The following is a 16,359-nucleotide window of genomic DNA, read 5'->3' on the forward strand; positions in this document are numbered from 1 at the left end:
TGTGAGTCTGTTTCTTTTCTTTTTTTTTTTTTTTAATAAATTTATTTATTTATTTATGGCTGCATTGGGTCTTTTTTTTTTTTTTTAATTATTTATTTATTTATTTATTTTTGGCTGTGTTGGGTCTTCGTTTCTGTGCGAGGGCTTTCTCCAGTTGCGGCAAGCGGGGGCCACTCTTCATCGCGGTGCGCGGGCTTCTCACTATCGCGGCCTCTCTTGTTGCGGAGCACAGGCTCCAGACGCGCAGGCTCAGTAACTGTGGCTCACGGGCCTAGTTGCTCCGCGGCATGTGGGATCCTCCCAGACCAGGGCTCGAACCCGTGTCCCCTGCATTAGCAGGCAGATTCTCAACCACTGCGCCACCAGGGAAGCCCTGCATTGGGTCTTCGTTGCTGTGCGCACGCTTTCTCTAGTTGCGGCAAGCGGGGGCTACTCTTTTTTGCGGTGCGCAGGCTTCTCATTGCCGTGGCTTCTCTTGTTGCAGAGCACGGGCTCTAGGGCACTTGGGCTTCAGTCGCTGTGGCTCGCAGGCTCTAGAGCGCAGGCTCAGTAGTTGTGGCTCGTGGGCCTAGTTGCTCCGCGGCATGTGGGATCTTCCCAGACCAGGGCTCGAACCCGTGTCCCCTGCATTGGCAGGCAGATTCTCAACCACTGTGCCACCAGGGAAGCCCTGTCATGTGGCTTTTAAAAAATTTTGTGGTGTATTTAATATGCAGGAGTTAAAAGTTGCTATTTTCATTTGTCTCTAGTCTGTTAGGTGATAAATGATATTATTGTTTTAATTTTTATTTCTTTGTGAGTATGGTTGAACATCTTTACACATGTAAGACCTTTCTTAATATTTTGGTCTATCTACTTTCCTTCTAGGTTCTTTTTTTTATTGACTTGTAAGAATGCTTTATAGAAGGAAGGGTATCGAGTTGTCATCTCTCATCAGTCACATTTTCTCACAGTTTATTGTTTGTCTTTTGTTTTTGTCTGTGATGTGCTTTGTTCGGTTGGTTTTTCCAGATAGAATTTCTCAGTGTTGATGTCGTCACCATTTTCATAGAAATGGGATTACTAAGTGAAAGGGTGTATACATTGTACATTTTGATTCGCAGGGCAAACTTCCCTCTTCTGATAATCTTATAAATGTACCTTAACCAGCACCATGTTCTGTTTGGCTTTAAAATTTTTGCCCACCTATAGACATTAAATAAATATCTAATATAGCGATTTCCCTTTTAAAAATAATTTGTAAAGTTTAACAACTTTCTTCATACTTACGGTTTGTTTGCATTTCTCAAAATACAGGTACGAACTGCCAGTTTATGCCCTGTGCCCATTTTTTCTGTTGAGGGGTTCATTTGAAAAAATGACTTCTAAGAACTCTTTATAAGGACAATAAGGATATTGTCCTTCTGTTTGTTACCTTAATTGCAATTACTATTTCCCAGTTGATCTCATTCGTATTTTGGCACAAAAGTTTAAAATTTTTATATAGGCAGACCTATTGATGTGTTTTTCCTCATGGTTTCTGGTTTTTGTGACATGCTGAGAAAAATCTTCCCTGCTCTAACGTTTTAATAGTGCACCAGTGTTTGCTTGGAGTGTTTATATGGTTTTATTTTAAAATGTTTGCTCCATCTGGGATTCATCTTGGTTTAAGGAGTGAAGTTAGGACAACTAGCTAGCGAAGGGATCTTAGCTCAGCTCAAACCCCAGCTCCGGGCACATGTGCCAGGTTGTGTTTGTGGCCCTGTGTAAAGAGACAGTGTGATGGGAAACAGAGACGTCACAGGATAAAGCATGCACGTTGGGAGGGGGACATCCTGTGTCAAACGCCCATCTCTTCAGGTGGAGCAGAGAGAGGTGTTAAGGGAAATCAGAACAGAGTGGGTTGTTTTTTTTGTTAATAATTAATTAATTTTTGGCTGTGTTGGGTCTTTGTTGCTGCGCGCGGGCTTTCTCTAGTTGCGGCGAGTGGGGGCTACTCTTTTGTTGCAGCGCGTGGGCTCATTGCAGTGGCTTTTGTTGCGGAGCACGGACTCTAGATGCGCGCGCTTCAGTAGTTGTGGCACGTGGGCTCAGTAGCTGTGGCTCGTGGGCTCTAGAGCGCAAGCTCGGTAGTTGTGGCGCACGGGCTTAGTTGCTCCACGGCATGTAGGATCTTCCCAGACCAGGGATCGAACCCCTGTCCCCTGCATTGGCAGGCAGATTCTTTTCATTTAAGGTCTGTTTTTTTTTTAATTTATTTGTTTTTTATTTTTTTGGCTGCGTTGGGTCTTTATTGCTGTGCATGGGCTTTTCTCTAGTTGCAGTGAGCGGGGGCTACTCTTCATTGCGGTGTGTGGGCTTCTCATTGCGGTGGCTTCTCTTGCAGAGCACGGGCTCTAGGCGCGCGGGCTTCAGTAGTTGGCACTTGGGCTCAGTAGCTGTGGCTCGTGGGCTCTAGAGCGCAGGCTCAGTGGTCATGGTGCACGGGCTTAGTTGCTCCGCAGCATGTGGGATCTTCCTGGACCAGGGCTCAAACCCGTGTCCCTTGCATTGGCAGGTGGATTCTTAACCACTGCACCACCAGGGAAGCCCCAGAGTGGGTTTAAGCCCTGTGTCATGTTGTACCTGGCAGAGGCAGGACTGAAATTCAAGGATGCCTGTGACATACCCGTCTCCTTCCCAGGCAGTAATGTGAACAGTGCACACTTCATTTCTTGCAGTGAGGGTAGTGGTTACTTCTGGGTGGGTGGGGTAGGGGTGACTGACGGTTTGTTTGGTTAGGCATTGGTTTTGATAATATTCGATAAGAAATACATGTTTACATGTCTGGTTTTCATTCTGGTAATTTTCTTCTTTCCTTCCTTCCTGCTTTCCTTCTTTCCATGCAGCAGACCTTTATTGAGCACTTATTTATAATAATGCCAAGCTCCATTGCTAGGTCCTAGTGCTGTGGTATACCAGAAGACCCTTGTCTCCACCTTCATGGATTTATAGCTTACTCTAAACTTAATATAAATTGCAGAGGAGATGGGAGCAAGTGGGAGTGAGTTCTCTGGATTTCCTCTGAAACCAGTGAGAAGGAAAGTGATTTAGTGAAAACATGGAGAATTCGGAGGGTGGAGGGAATGAGTGAAGAGGCTTCTCAGCCTCAATTTCAGAGATTAACAGTAATAAGTCTTATTTATCAGACACTTTTTATTTTCCAAGTGTTTTGCTTCTGTTCTCTTGTTTTGGTCTCACAACATTAAATGAGGACATTTAATGGAATGAAGAATTGAGTCTCAGAGAGGTCAGGCGACTTGCCTAAGGTCACACAGCCTTGGAGAGATCATCTCCTGGGAGGAGGAGAATGGAAGGCAAATTGGGATCTTGAAGATGGAAAAAAGATTTCAAACAGTTCATCAGAAACGTACTGTGAAGTTAAAACATGCATTTTTCCACTTGTCTGAATTCTTCTCTTTGTGTTTGGTGATGTGGGAAGAGAGAGAGAGAGAGTGGTGATTCCTGATCCAGTGGCACTGCTTGCCACGCCCTTCAGTGAACGTATGTTTTAGAGTGAGTCTGAGGAGCTGGGCAGTTACCATTTCCTTAGCTGGCCTCAGTTTCCCCTGCTGCTCACCAAGTAGATGTCTGACTGCACTCTGATTCTAATGTAAACTCGGCACTAAATGCAAACCATTTCCTCCTGGGGCTCAACTCCAGGAGCAACCATCAAGAGTAATCTTAATTATGTGAGATTTCACTTCTCTGTTCCCTTTAGAATCCAGCTCCTGTGTCTTGGTCCCTCAGCTGTTATCAGTTAGAAGTGTAAAGAATAAAAAAGCTTGCCCGGCAATGCTAAGGGTCCAGCTGCATTGGCTGGCATCAGTCTGTAGAGGATACAGTTGCCATGGTAACCCCACACTGTGCTGCTAAGCTGAGGGGTCACTGGGGCGAAGATAGGGAAGGGGATGGGGGAGGCCGGGGGAGGGTGTTGGCAGAGAAGGAGCCTGGATATTATGGATCCCAGTTCTTCTCAGACTCTCTGTGGAGGGGGACCAGTTTCTTGGCCCCCTGGCCCCACCTGCAATCTGTAGCAGATGGATCTGTGACCCTGCTGTGTGTGACCAGCATGCAGGTCACGCCACATGGGTCTGATAATGCCCAGCTGGTCTGTACCCTGTTCCTTGGGGCTTGTCCCAGGATTGCAGGCTCGAACGTCAGAACAGCGTCTAGTTGCTGTAAATGTGTTGAACACTCTCTCTCTGGGCTTCATGGTTTATCTTGTTGTGGATGGGGTCAGAGGAGTCACAGTGTAGGTCTGACCCCAGCACCACCCTCTTCTGGAGGGTTCCAAAGGACTTGGTGAAATACCTGACCACAGCAGCCTGGGCCGGTGGGAGATCCCAGCCAGCAGGATGGAGAGGATTGCCATGGTGGGCAGGCGGCAGAGGGTGAGAGTGAGGATAAGAGTGGTGAGGGTGAGGGGGGACCGCAGGGGGCACAGCCTAGAAGGAGGGGTCAGAGGTCTGGGGGGTGGAGGGGCACGGGTTGGGAGGTCTTCAAGGGCTACGTGGGGACCGTGATGAGAGGAGAGCAGGAGCCCGGCTAAAGGGAGTGGCCGAGCTCAACATCTGCTGGTGACACAGTGAGGACCGAGCAGTCAGTGGCACCAGGTCTTCCGATTTTCCAGAAGAAGCCAGAAATCCCTATGCTTTATATGAAAGTTTCTGCTTTTAAAAGTTGGCACCTAATTCAAAACCTTAAGAGCACTGAGCAGACCACAGCCATGCAGTTCTGTGCTGCTGGTGTGCTCCCTCGGGGTGGCTGAGGCCAGGGTTCGCATCTCCTGCAGACAGTTTTGCTTTTGGGCACGGGGGGCGTTGCAGGGAAGGGCATTTCCAGTAGCCTTTGAAGGCATGGAGATTGGGCGGTGCCAAGTGGGGGACACTGCCCTTGGGGGCCCCTGTTATTAGGACCCTCTCAAACCCTGGACATTGGGAATTGAGACCGACCCACGTCTACCCCGGGATGAGTGCCACGGCCGTGCGGCTGTCCCTACTAGGCCCAGGCTCGCCTCCCACCATCCGACCATCTGCTGGGGGGACGGGCCTGCGCTCGCGGGAGCTGCCAGCTGCCCAGGAGCCGGGAGGCGCCCTCCCCGGCCCGCCATCTGCTGAGTGCCTCTCTGGAAGGGAATTGCACCGTGCAGAATGCTGTGTGCATCAAGTCGGGGGGGACCTCAGTGTCTCCCCCCAGGAGACACAGCCCCAGCGCTTCGTCTGGGGTTGGGCTCTTTTACCAACTCTGTTTAAACCTCTTTGGTGTTCCACGAGTGAGGGGCCAGCAGAGAGAAGGTTAGGGCTTTTCTTTATCCAGCAGAGACCGGATTGTTTGTATTCCTGGGGTCTTTCCTGAGCGCTTGGCAGGGCTGCCCCTTCTCATGTTTCAAGTCTCAGCTCAGATGTCCTCAACTCAGAGACAGCGTCCCTGGCCGCCCAGCACACGCCAGCAGCCTCCCCGGTCCCCTCCTTCTGTTCCTCTGCTCGTTTCATCGTGGTACCCACCTCTTTCCGTGGTTACCCGTGTCCTGCTTTCCTTCTTGACTGTCTGTCTTCCCCACTGTGTGGAGTGTTTTCCTGGCACACACTGGAAAGGGGAGACAAATGTAAATTTTTGATAGATATTGCCAATTTTCCTTCCAAAATAGACTATTCCAGTTGACACCTCAGCCAACAGCGTACGTGACAGAGTCCATTCCCCCACCTTGGCTCACACTGGATGTTCTCAGTCTTTTGAATTTTTATTAATAGGATGGGAGTAAAAATGATTTATTTGGCATTTCTTTGGTTTTTTCACTAGGTGAAGCATCTTTTCTAATGTTAATTGGTCATTTGTGTTTCTTCTATAGATTGTTTACAAGAATTGATATCTTTTATTTTTAATTATGCTGGGGGGATGGAAAAGAGGGGGTGGGGAAGTTCTCAGGAAAGAACTGTCATCTGGACAGACATCCCCCAAATGTTCTAGTTACACAGCGAACCTGAAAGGAATCAGACTCCCTGGGAAGAACGCGCTCTAATAAGAGAGGTGTGCTCATAAGTCTCCATAATTGTTTATGGAGTTCTAGGCGCCTCTGCAAGCCTCTACCACCTCTCCTGCTGTTGGAGGCTGCTGGACCCCGCAAGCCAGCGCTGACCAGTGGAACTTGCAGCGATAGTGGGAATGCCCTGTATCTTCACTGCCCTGTGTGGCCGCCACTGGCCTTGTATGGCTGTTGAACCTGAAATGTGGCTAGTGAAAATGGGGGACTGTATTTTATTTAACTTTAATTGTATTCAAATGTGAATGGCCACATGCGGCTAGGGGCTTTCCTACCCTCAGTGCAGACATAGGTCTTGGTTGGCCCCGATGTAAACTTTGCAGCATCTCACGGTGCGGGTACTGGTTTGAGAAAATATCCTCCTCAAGCGGGTCGGACTCTTCTGTCTGTAAGCCTGCCTGTCTGTACTCACATTTCTTTGGGTTGTTTTTCTCGCCTTAGGTACTGTTGTGGGTGTTGTTCTCTACACGGGGAGAGAACTCCGGAGTGTCATGAATACCTCAAATCCTCGAAGTAAGGTGTGTACAGAGTCACAGGATGTGTTTCCTTGCCAGAACTTTCTGACCTGATGTAGTTTGATGATTGGTGTTGGTGGGGTGAGAAGCTAGATTTAAAAACAGGAACCCCTGACAGTGTGACTTCATTTATACAAACTATCTTTTCACGTACGTGTATGTGCATAGGTATGTGTGTCTATACAGATACACACGCACAGTACATAAATATGTATTCGTATGTACAGGCAGCCTTTGGAGAGGTGATGGTTCTATTCCAGACCACCATGTAAAGTGCGTATCACAACAAAGCAAGTTACCCGAACTTTTCGGTTTCCCAGTGCATTTAAAAGTTATGTTTACACTATCCTGTAGTCTGTTAAGTGTTCAGTAAAAGCATTATGTCAAAAAAACCAATGTACATACCTTAATTTAAAAAATACTTTATTGCTAAAAAATACTAACATCCTCTGGCAACACAGGGTTGCCACACACCTTCAATTTATAAAAAACCTCAATATCTGCGAAGCTCACGGCAGTTAAACAAGGACTGCTTGTAAATGAATACATAACGTTTTAAAAGCTTTTAAAATGAACTGTTGAGTCCTTACTGTTTGCCACGTCTTGTGCGGCATCCTTCACGTGCACCTCATTTAATCCTCACGCCAGCCTGTGAGCACAGGTGCTTCTGCAGCCTCATCTTATAGAGTAGAAATGGCCTGGAGAAGGACCACGCTCTGGCCAAGCTGTGTAGACCTGGCTTCAGACCCACGCTGAGCTGCTGTGGCAGGGGGAGCGGAGTCAGCTCTGCGGTCTGCCTGGCGGCCCTGTTACTGCTCCCTTCCCACCAGCACCCTCCCTCCCAGCTCCACCCCTCCCCCAGCTTCTTAGAGTCAGAATATCGCAGAGTGGTTTTCTTTGTCAATACCGTGAACAGATGCCAGTCACTTCACCCCGCCATTACAACCCCCATGACGACCATCGTTATTACAACTCTAAATGTCATCTATTTGATGTTTTAGCTGTATCCGGGGCCATGTTTTTGCGAAGTGATGGGTTTCATGTGCTGGTTCCATTTTTAAAGAATATACATCAAAATAAATATGTAGCCATTAAAATACTAACGTTCATGAATGCAGCACCTAAAAATCAGGGGCCACCAGTGGTGTGTGCCCTGAATTTCCAGGCAATAGGGAATTAGCGCGTGGTGCGCTGCGCATAGTTGTGGGACTGAGTCATTTCACAGGCCGCCGTGTAGGATGGTAGAGGCCACGCAGCGCACAGCATTGCTGAAGGCAGCAGTAACCCACTCACGTGATTCCAAGGCTAAATCTAAATTCATTAAGAAAAAAATCGAAATCGGATTCATTGAAGTCCCTTGGATGTCTGTTAGCCTGTGGGGCCCAGTGTTCTCGCCCAAAGATGTGGGGATCCGTGGCGCCCACTGTCTTGCCCGAGGTAGAGGTGTGCCTGGGGGAAGGACCAGTGCTCCGGGCGGGCTGTGGGTTTCACCAGCTAATCACAAGCTTCGCTGTGTGCCTTGTCCCACAGATTGGCCTGTTTGACCTGGAAGTGAACTGCTTAACAAAGATCCTCTTTGGAGCTCTGGTGGTGGTGTCTCTGGTCATGGTCGCCCTCCAGCACTTCGCCGGACGTTGGTACCTACAAATCATCCGCTTCCTCCTTTTGTTTTCCAACATCATTCCCATCAGGTAAGCAGAGAACAAGCTTGTGTTTAAGTGCTACGACATTTGCTTCTCTCTCTTCATTCGAAGGTCATGGTTTTGCGGTTTTGAGAAGGAGCTGGGCCCTTTGTAGAGTGATGACCAAGGACACGCAGGGTCAGGAGTGTAGGCGGCGCTCTGGCTGGAGCGCTGGACGGGCACATTCCTCCCTGAACCTTCCTTTCTGGAATGACTCTCTGCTCAAGAGGTCTGGCCTTGCCCAGCCTCAGTGTACACTGGACATGCCATTTAGATTTCATCTTATTTACCAGCTCCAGAAGGTTGGTGGTGGCTGGTGGGAGTGCTGTGTTGAGGAGGATTCTGAGCCTGAGTCTGGGCTCATGGTGCTTGATTAGCAGTGGAAGCTTGGTGGCACATGCCAGGCAATTGTTCGCCTACCTCATCTGAAGGCTGAATAAATGGTTAAAAAAAAAATATATATATATATATGTATATATATATATGTAATAGATGGTCAAAGTAGAAAAAAAAATTCACAGTAGCCAAAGAAGAAAATAAAAATCATCTCTAATCTCACAACTAAGTGATAATTGCTGTTAATATTTTGGGATATATGTTTTCTAGACAGCTTTCTATTTTAGAAAAAGGAGAATTTGCTCTACATAAAAATCCACTCCCACCCTCCACTTTTTTTTCCTAACAAAGGATGTGTTGCAAATAACTTTTCACACCGAATATACTTGCACACCGTCATTTATTAGAACTGCTGTCGTGTGTATTCTATGCCTGATAATTTATTTAGACCCATATTGTTGGATGCCTGTTTCTACTTTTTCCCCATAATAAATGATCAGTAAATAATTATAAAATAAGCCATATCTTTTTCCCTCAGACTTCTAGTGCTTATAATCTCTCTCTTACACTTACTTGATCTCTTGCCCTGTATTTTGTCTTGCTCTTTTGTGTATTTATATCATCCCAGCTAGACTTTGTCTTTTTCTGAAGACAGAGATTGTGGTTCTGGTACAACAACATGACTAGAAGAAGGAGATTGAGCCCCAAGCTAGTGTGCTCTGGATGATGGTTTCAAAGAATACATAAGTCTAATTTATTGCTAACAAAAGAGTGTTTGTGCTGTAATGTTGTGTATAACTGTAGTCTTTAAAGTGCTGTCTACAACATGACTGAAAATCGGTGCATTGAATCTGCATATGGGCCAGGGCTAGCCAGTGAAATAGCTAGCAATTTAATCAGTTTATAGGATTATGAATGAATTTGAAGATTTCTTTCTATTGTTTGCAATGAAATATTTAAAAATGAGTATAACACAGGGACTTCCCTGGTGGTGCAGTGGTTAAGAATCTGCCTGCCAATGCAGGGGACACAGGTTCGAGCCCTGGTCTGGGAAGATCCTATGTGCCGTGGAGCAACTAAGCCCGTGCGCCACAACTACCGAGCCTGCGCTCTAGAGCCCACGAGCCACAGCTACTGAGCCCACGTGCCACAACTACTGAAGCCCGCATGCCTAGAGCCCGTGCTCCGCAACAAGAGAAGCTACCTCAATGAGAAGCGAACGTGCCACAACTAAGAATAGCCCCTGCTCACCACGACTAGAGAAAGCCCGTGTGCAGCAATGAAGACGCAACACAGCCAAAAATAAATAAATAAATAAAATTTAAAAAATGAGTATAAGACATAAAAAGGAATATTATTCAACCTTAAAAAGGAAGGGGGAATTCTGACACATGCTGCAACATGGATGAACCCTGAAAACGTTATGCTAAGTGAAATAAGCCAGACATAAAAGAACAGATCATGTGTGATTCCACAGTACGAGACCCCTAGAGCAGTCAAATTCATAGAGACAGAGAGTAGAATGGTGCTTGCTGGGGGCTGGAGGAGGGGAAATGGGGAACTACTGTTTAATGGGTATAAAATTTCAGTTTGGGAAGATGAAAAAGTCCTTGAGATGGATGGTGATGATGGTCCCATAACAATGTGAATGTACTTGATATCATTGAACTGTACACTTAAGATGCTTTACATGGTAAATTTTGTGTTATGTATATTTTACCACAATGTAAAAAATGAATAAGTTATTAAAAATACATTAGCTCAGAGGACTACTAATTTTTTCTTTTTAAGTAAGGCTAAAACAACTACCTTTTCAATATTTTAAAAGTATCTTAAATTTTTATACTTTATTTTGGTCCGTAACAGGATCGCTTCATGGAAATTTGATAGTGGTATTGAATCTGTGGATTGAGCCCCAGCAGTGTGCTTCTACAGGGGGTGATTCCAGATGTTATGGCACACACGATGTGCATTTAGAGTCCTTGTTGAGATACAAGCAGTCTTATGTTTATCCCGTTAACCTGTGTGCTCTGGTTTTCTGACAGTCTGCGTGTGAACCTGGACATGGGCAAGATCGTGTACAGCTGGGTGATTCGCAGGGATTCGAAAATCCCCGGGACCGTGGTTCGCTCCAGCACGATTCCCGAGCAGCTGGGGAGGATTTCCTACCTACTCACAGATAAGACCGGTGAGTTTCCTGGGGCCCTCGCAGGATTCAAGGTCGAAGAAGGTGCTTGGAATCTCTTTCTGGAGGTGTTAGAGATGCATGCTGCTGCTCTTTTATTTTCTTCATCTTTTGATGATGACAGACTGTTTGGTGACGATGATGATGATGATGATAGCAGCAGAGCCTTACTTCATGCTAATTATGTACAAAAGCACCATTCTAGGTATTTATAGTCACTTACTTAATCCTCCCCCCGCGTTGTGAGTTCGGGGGTATTAAGTGACTTGGTGGTTAAGTGACTTGTCAGGAGCACATAGTGGCAGAAGCAGGCTTTGAACTCAGTCTGGCTTCAAGTCCTGACCTTGAAACCACACCTCAAAATACTGCTCCACAGTTTAACATCTGTCAGGTTACGAGGTTGTCGTAATGGTTGAGAGCAAGTGCGGAGTGGGGAGACCTGGGTTTTAGCTTCCTCTCTACCATTCAGTGAGCATGGGATAAAAGGGAATCTATTGCAAAGATTCAGGAAATCAGAGCAAAACTAGGTTTCAGGAAGGAGAAGAACCAGGAAAGTTCTGGGTGTGTCAGCATCAGGACCCCTGGGATGGTCTCCTGACTTGACTCTACTCATCCTCTGTCGATATGCCTGTCTGCTCAAGGTTTAGATTCCTTCAAGATACAATCTGATTGGCCTCATGTATGTCACGTGCTGCCCTCTTGGCCAATGGAATGAGTCAGGCACACTGATTGACGCTCCCTCTGGACCATCCCGGGGAACGAGGGTGATAATTCCCCCTGGAAACCTGGGGTTCTATTTTCAGAAGAAATTCTGGGATTCCGGGCTGACAAAATATCACAGGTGTCTCATCCAGCAGGAGCAGTGCTGAAACCAGTCTGTGACATATAGTAAACTCTCAAAAAAAGAAAAAAAAAAAAAAGCCAAATAGCTATCATTACTGTTAATAATAATAAGAGCTCCGGGATGTAGGCAGTTACTCATTTGTCTTGTGTTTCAGGAACTCTTACCCAGAATGAGATGGTTTTCAAACGGCTCCATCTAGGCACTGTGGCCTATGGCCTCGACTCAATGGATGAAGTACAAAGCCACATTTTTAGTATTTACACCCAGGTAAAGCCTTCTGTTTTGATACCCAAACAATTGTTTTACATTTATTAACACCTATATTGAGAGGAATTCATAATACCATATGATTCACTCATTAAAAGTCTACAGTTGGGTGTTTTTTTGTATACTCAGAGTTGTGTAACCATGACCACAGTCAATTTCATCTTCATCACCCCAAAAGGAAGCCCTGTACCCATGGACATTCAGTCACTCCTCACTTCCCCCAACCCTACCTTTCCTTCCAAACCCCTGGCAACCACTAATCCTTCACATTTTGAATAGACCTGCATTTGAGGTTTTTTCCCCATCTTCCTCATCCCCAGGGTTAATCTACTGAAATACTAATGGATACTGGGGAAAACATAAGAAAAAATTATTTGCTTGTAACTGGTGCCAGAAAGAACTTTGAGAACCTAATGGTTGGTTTTCCTTCAAGTTTACGAACATGCTTAATTACTTTTTCCTTTTCCCCCATTATGAGCCAAAGCAGCATAATTAATGGGCTGCTTGTGACATAATCATGGTATAACCAATCACTTTAGTTCCTCATCTCTTTTCAACTCAGCAATCTCATGGAAGAAATTATCAGAGATGATGGTCAACTTCTCTGCTCCTGATTTTCACCCCCTACAAGGTTTTTCAAAACCGGTCATTTTTTTTTTTTAGAGAAAGGTATTACTTGTAAGTGTCCTAAGAGTCCTAAAAAGTTAAACCAGCGGGTCCCCCACCTTGGCTGCTCATCAGAATTACTGGTGATGTTTTAAAAACAGAGTAAAAACAAAACAAAAGACATTAACTTGGGTGTGGTACCCTAGAGATTCTGACTCATTAAGATGACAGGAGAGTCTGAGCTTCTGTGTTTTAAAAGAAAGATGACAAAACAAACAAATCCCTTGGTAATTCTGAGACACACCCAGGGCTAAGATGGACTGCATTAGACCAGCTACGTGTCATGACACTTGTTTGGGGGCAATAGAATAAAAAGGCCATGTTTTGCTTAAATTTGTCCAAATAGACAATGATTCCATAGTCAGAAGGCCAATTAAAAATGTATTTTTGTGTAAGAGTTAGAGGTGGACTCTCTAAATGCTTTGTGATACAGTTATAGTCAACATTTAATTTGCTGGAATGTTTGCTAGCCTGCATACCTGGATTTCCGGGGTATCTCCTGAAAATGGCAGGGCAGGGGATAGTGTGGAAGTGGGGGTGGATTTTAAGTGGAGAACAGTTTGTTTGATCCATGTCACGTCATCACCTACTACCAGCCACGAAGCACTTGTCATTCTTCTAGGCTCCCTGTGTGGGCATCTTGGCTTGTCCCCAAATGGTCCATTGTCCTTCTTCAAAGATGGACTTTAAGACTATTAAAAAATCACAAGGGCTTGGTTGGACCGAGAGGAAAAGCCACAGTCAGCCCCTGGTTCCTTTCTCTCTCTCTGACCCGTCTTCCTCTGTGAGGTGACGTGGTGTCTGTGCTGGGCTCTGTGTGTCACTCTCTAGGGGGTTCCGCTCTTATCCAGCTTCTGTCACCCTATTGAAGCTGACGGCTCCCATGTCTGTGTCGGCCCGACCAGGAGCTTTAGCCTGGAATACACCTGCATACTTGGCATCACCGCTTGTGGGTCATGAGGACGGTGCACCCACCATCCCGGCATTTTTCCTGCATCCCGTACACTTGCTTCTTTAAGCTGTTCTTGTTTTAGTAAGCACCACTCGCATTTACCCTGTTAGCTCCGTCCAGGGATTTGGGAAGTGCCCCTGCTTCCTGCCCCATGACCACCTGCCTTCAGTCGTGGCCCTGCTCCCTCCAGATCACCTGTTTGGCCTTTTGTCTTCATCCCCTCTCACTCACTAGGCAGGAACTACACTCTCCCTTGCCTGGCTGTCTGCAGTGACCCCCCTGCAGGCTTTCCTTGTTTCCCTCCTGGGAGCACAGGATCGCCCTGGTACTGGCAGCTCCCTCGCAGGGTCTGAGGCTTCCACGTGGTCCAGCATGGCCTGCATCCCCCGCCGCACCTCTCCCGCTGTTCACCCTCTCCCGCTGTTCACCCTCTCCTCCCGCTCACCCCATTACACCACTGCCTGCGGCATTCAGGGCAAGGTGAGCCGCCTCGTTTCTGTGTCTTGGAATATTCTTCCCTGTGAACCCTCGGTCCCAATGCCTCCTGGGCCCCTCCTGCGGGGTCACCGTGTGGATCGTTAGCTTCTCAGCACCTGGCCAAGTCCCACCTGCCTCTCAGCCCTGTCTCAGCGGTGCCGGCTGCCGACGGTCACGTTAGACAGCTTTGTAGACCTTGGGGTGCACCCCGGCGGGAGGCACACCCCTGCCCATGCTCGTGGTATTTTTAAGAGCTTGTGTTGACAGAAGCCATCCTTTCTCAGGATATTTGTGTAGTTCAGCTTTTGTAGCCCATTTTTGGTTTAGCACAGATAACACTGTGTAAAGTCTTAAAAGTTCTTACCGTGAACTCCTTTTTTTTTTTTAATTTTAATTTATTTTTTAAATTTTTGGCTGCATTGGGTCTTCGTTGCTGCGCACGGGCTTTCTCTAGTTGTGGCGAGCCGGGGCTGCTCTTCGTTGTGGTGCGCGGGCTTCTCATTGCGGTGCCTTCTCTTGCTGCAGAGCACTGGCTCTAGGCTTGCGGGCTTCAGTAGTTGTGGCACGCGGGCTCAGTAGTTGTGGCTCGTGGGCTCTAGAGCGCAGGCTCAGTAGTTGTGGCGCACGGGCTTAGTTGCTCCGCGGCATGTGGGATCTTACCTGACCAGGGATCGAACCTGTGCCCCTGCATCGGCAGGCAGATTCTTAACCACTGAGCCACTAGGGAAGTCCTTACCGTGGACTCTTAACTCATCACCCTTCCTCAGCGGAAGCTCGTAAATTGATTTGCCCGTCCCGGCCTTGGGTTTAAAGTAGCTGAGTGTGATGGGGAAAGACCGAGGCTGGTGTGCACACTACCCCCCTCCGAGGCCACGTGCATTCTTCTCTCGGGACATCGAAAAGCCCTGCGGTAAACACATGACTATTTTTGTGATGACAAGTATGAAGGCTTTCCTGTGGTTTTTAAACAGCTTTATTGAGGTATAACATACATACCATAAAATTCAGCCATGTTAACTGTAGTATTCAATGATTTTTTTAGGTAAATTTACAAAGTTGTGGAACCATCCCCACAATCCAGTATTAGACCACACCCACCACCCCAGATGATTCTCCTGAGCCCATTACAGCCATTCATCTGACTTTTAGAGTTTAATAATTGGACGTTATAACAGTGTCTCCTAAGGTAGAGTATTTGGAACTCCTGGCTCAGATCGCTAGGGACAGAGTCAGAATCTCTAGGAGTGGTGCGTGGACCTACAGTTTTAACAGGTGAACCAGGTGATTCCAAAGTAAAACAGAGTTTGAGAATAGCTACCGCACATCTGAGGTTCCTCCTTATTTTTCAGAATGTCAGTGTCTAAATCTGTGGACTCCAAAACAGAGTTTGCAAGGAGACCCATTGAGGTGCAGGAGGAAAAGATTAGAATGTCTATTCACATTTCATTTTCATCTTCAAAATTAAAGCAAAATTTAAACTTTACTAATAGCTTTAAGATTGACCCTGGGACCCTCACTCCATATATCAGATGAACTTTTATCAGGCACAGTCCTTGAGGTGTCCTGCGAAAGGAGTTGGAATTCTATGATTGTTTATTTTCAGAACATTGAAATGCAGATTGTGTTTTATGAGTGTCCAGGTGACTGGTTTTAGGGATGTTGTTTAACTAAAGTAACCTCGTAAAGAGGAAAGAGGGCAGGCGGCTTTACAAGATTCCTGCAGGGAAACTCCAGATGATCAATACAAGCCCAAGTAAACCACAAGGAAATGGCCAACACATTATGAGATAAACCCATGACAGGCTAAGGAGATGTGATGATTTTTCCTCTGGCTTATTCATTTACTTATTGGCACCTTTAAAAAACAGAGAGAATTCACAAACCATGACATTTACCCATTAAGTGTACAGGTCAGCGTTTTTTAGTATATTCTCAACATTGTGCAATCGTCACTGCTATCTCATTTCAGAATGTTTTCACCAACCCAAAGAGGGACCCCCGATCTCTTAGACTCCCACCCCTCCCCCAGCCCCTGGCAACCACCCGTCTACTTTTTGTCTCTGTGGTTTGCCTGTTCTGGACATTTCAGATGAAGGGAATCAATCAATACCTTTTGCACCTGGCTGATTTCACTTGGCATGGCATCCCCAAGGTTGCAACACGTGTCAGCGCTTCATGCCCCTTATGACAGATATGACAGTTTGAATCTATAATTTTAAATAATTATAATTTAAAATCTATAATTCTCAGTGCCCCTTACCCTGAGTGTATGTTATTTTGAGGTATTAGCTAATTCTGTGAAATATGCTCTTTTCATTTTTATCGTATCATTTTAGAATGTTTTTGTTGTTTCATAATGCACAATACAATTTTT

The 16,359-nt window shown here is 46.2% G+C and overlaps 1 protein-coding gene across 1 annotated transcript in view; it reads left to right on the top strand.

Moving 5' to 3' along the window:
• The window catches only part of ATP9A (ATPase phospholipid transporting 9A (putative)), a 135,108-nt gene that overhangs the window by 58,771 nt on the left and 59,978 nt on the right, over nucleotides 1-16,359 (top strand). Inside the window, 4 exon segments of the mRNA XM_036824925.1 lie at nucleotides 6,503-6,579; nucleotides 8,107-8,267; nucleotides 10,640-10,782; nucleotides 11,778-11,890. Coding sequence (XP_036680820.1) covers nucleotides 6,503-6,579; nucleotides 8,107-8,267; nucleotides 10,640-10,782; nucleotides 11,778-11,890 — 494 coding nt within the window.

This window comes from Balaenoptera musculus, chromosome 15 (genome assembly GCF_009873245.2).
Source record: "Balaenoptera musculus isolate JJ_BM4_2016_0621 chromosome 15, mBalMus1.pri.v3, whole genome shotgun sequence".
Classification (NCBI taxonomy): domain Eukaryota; kingdom Metazoa; phylum Chordata; class Mammalia; order Artiodactyla; family Balaenopteridae; genus Balaenoptera; species Balaenoptera musculus.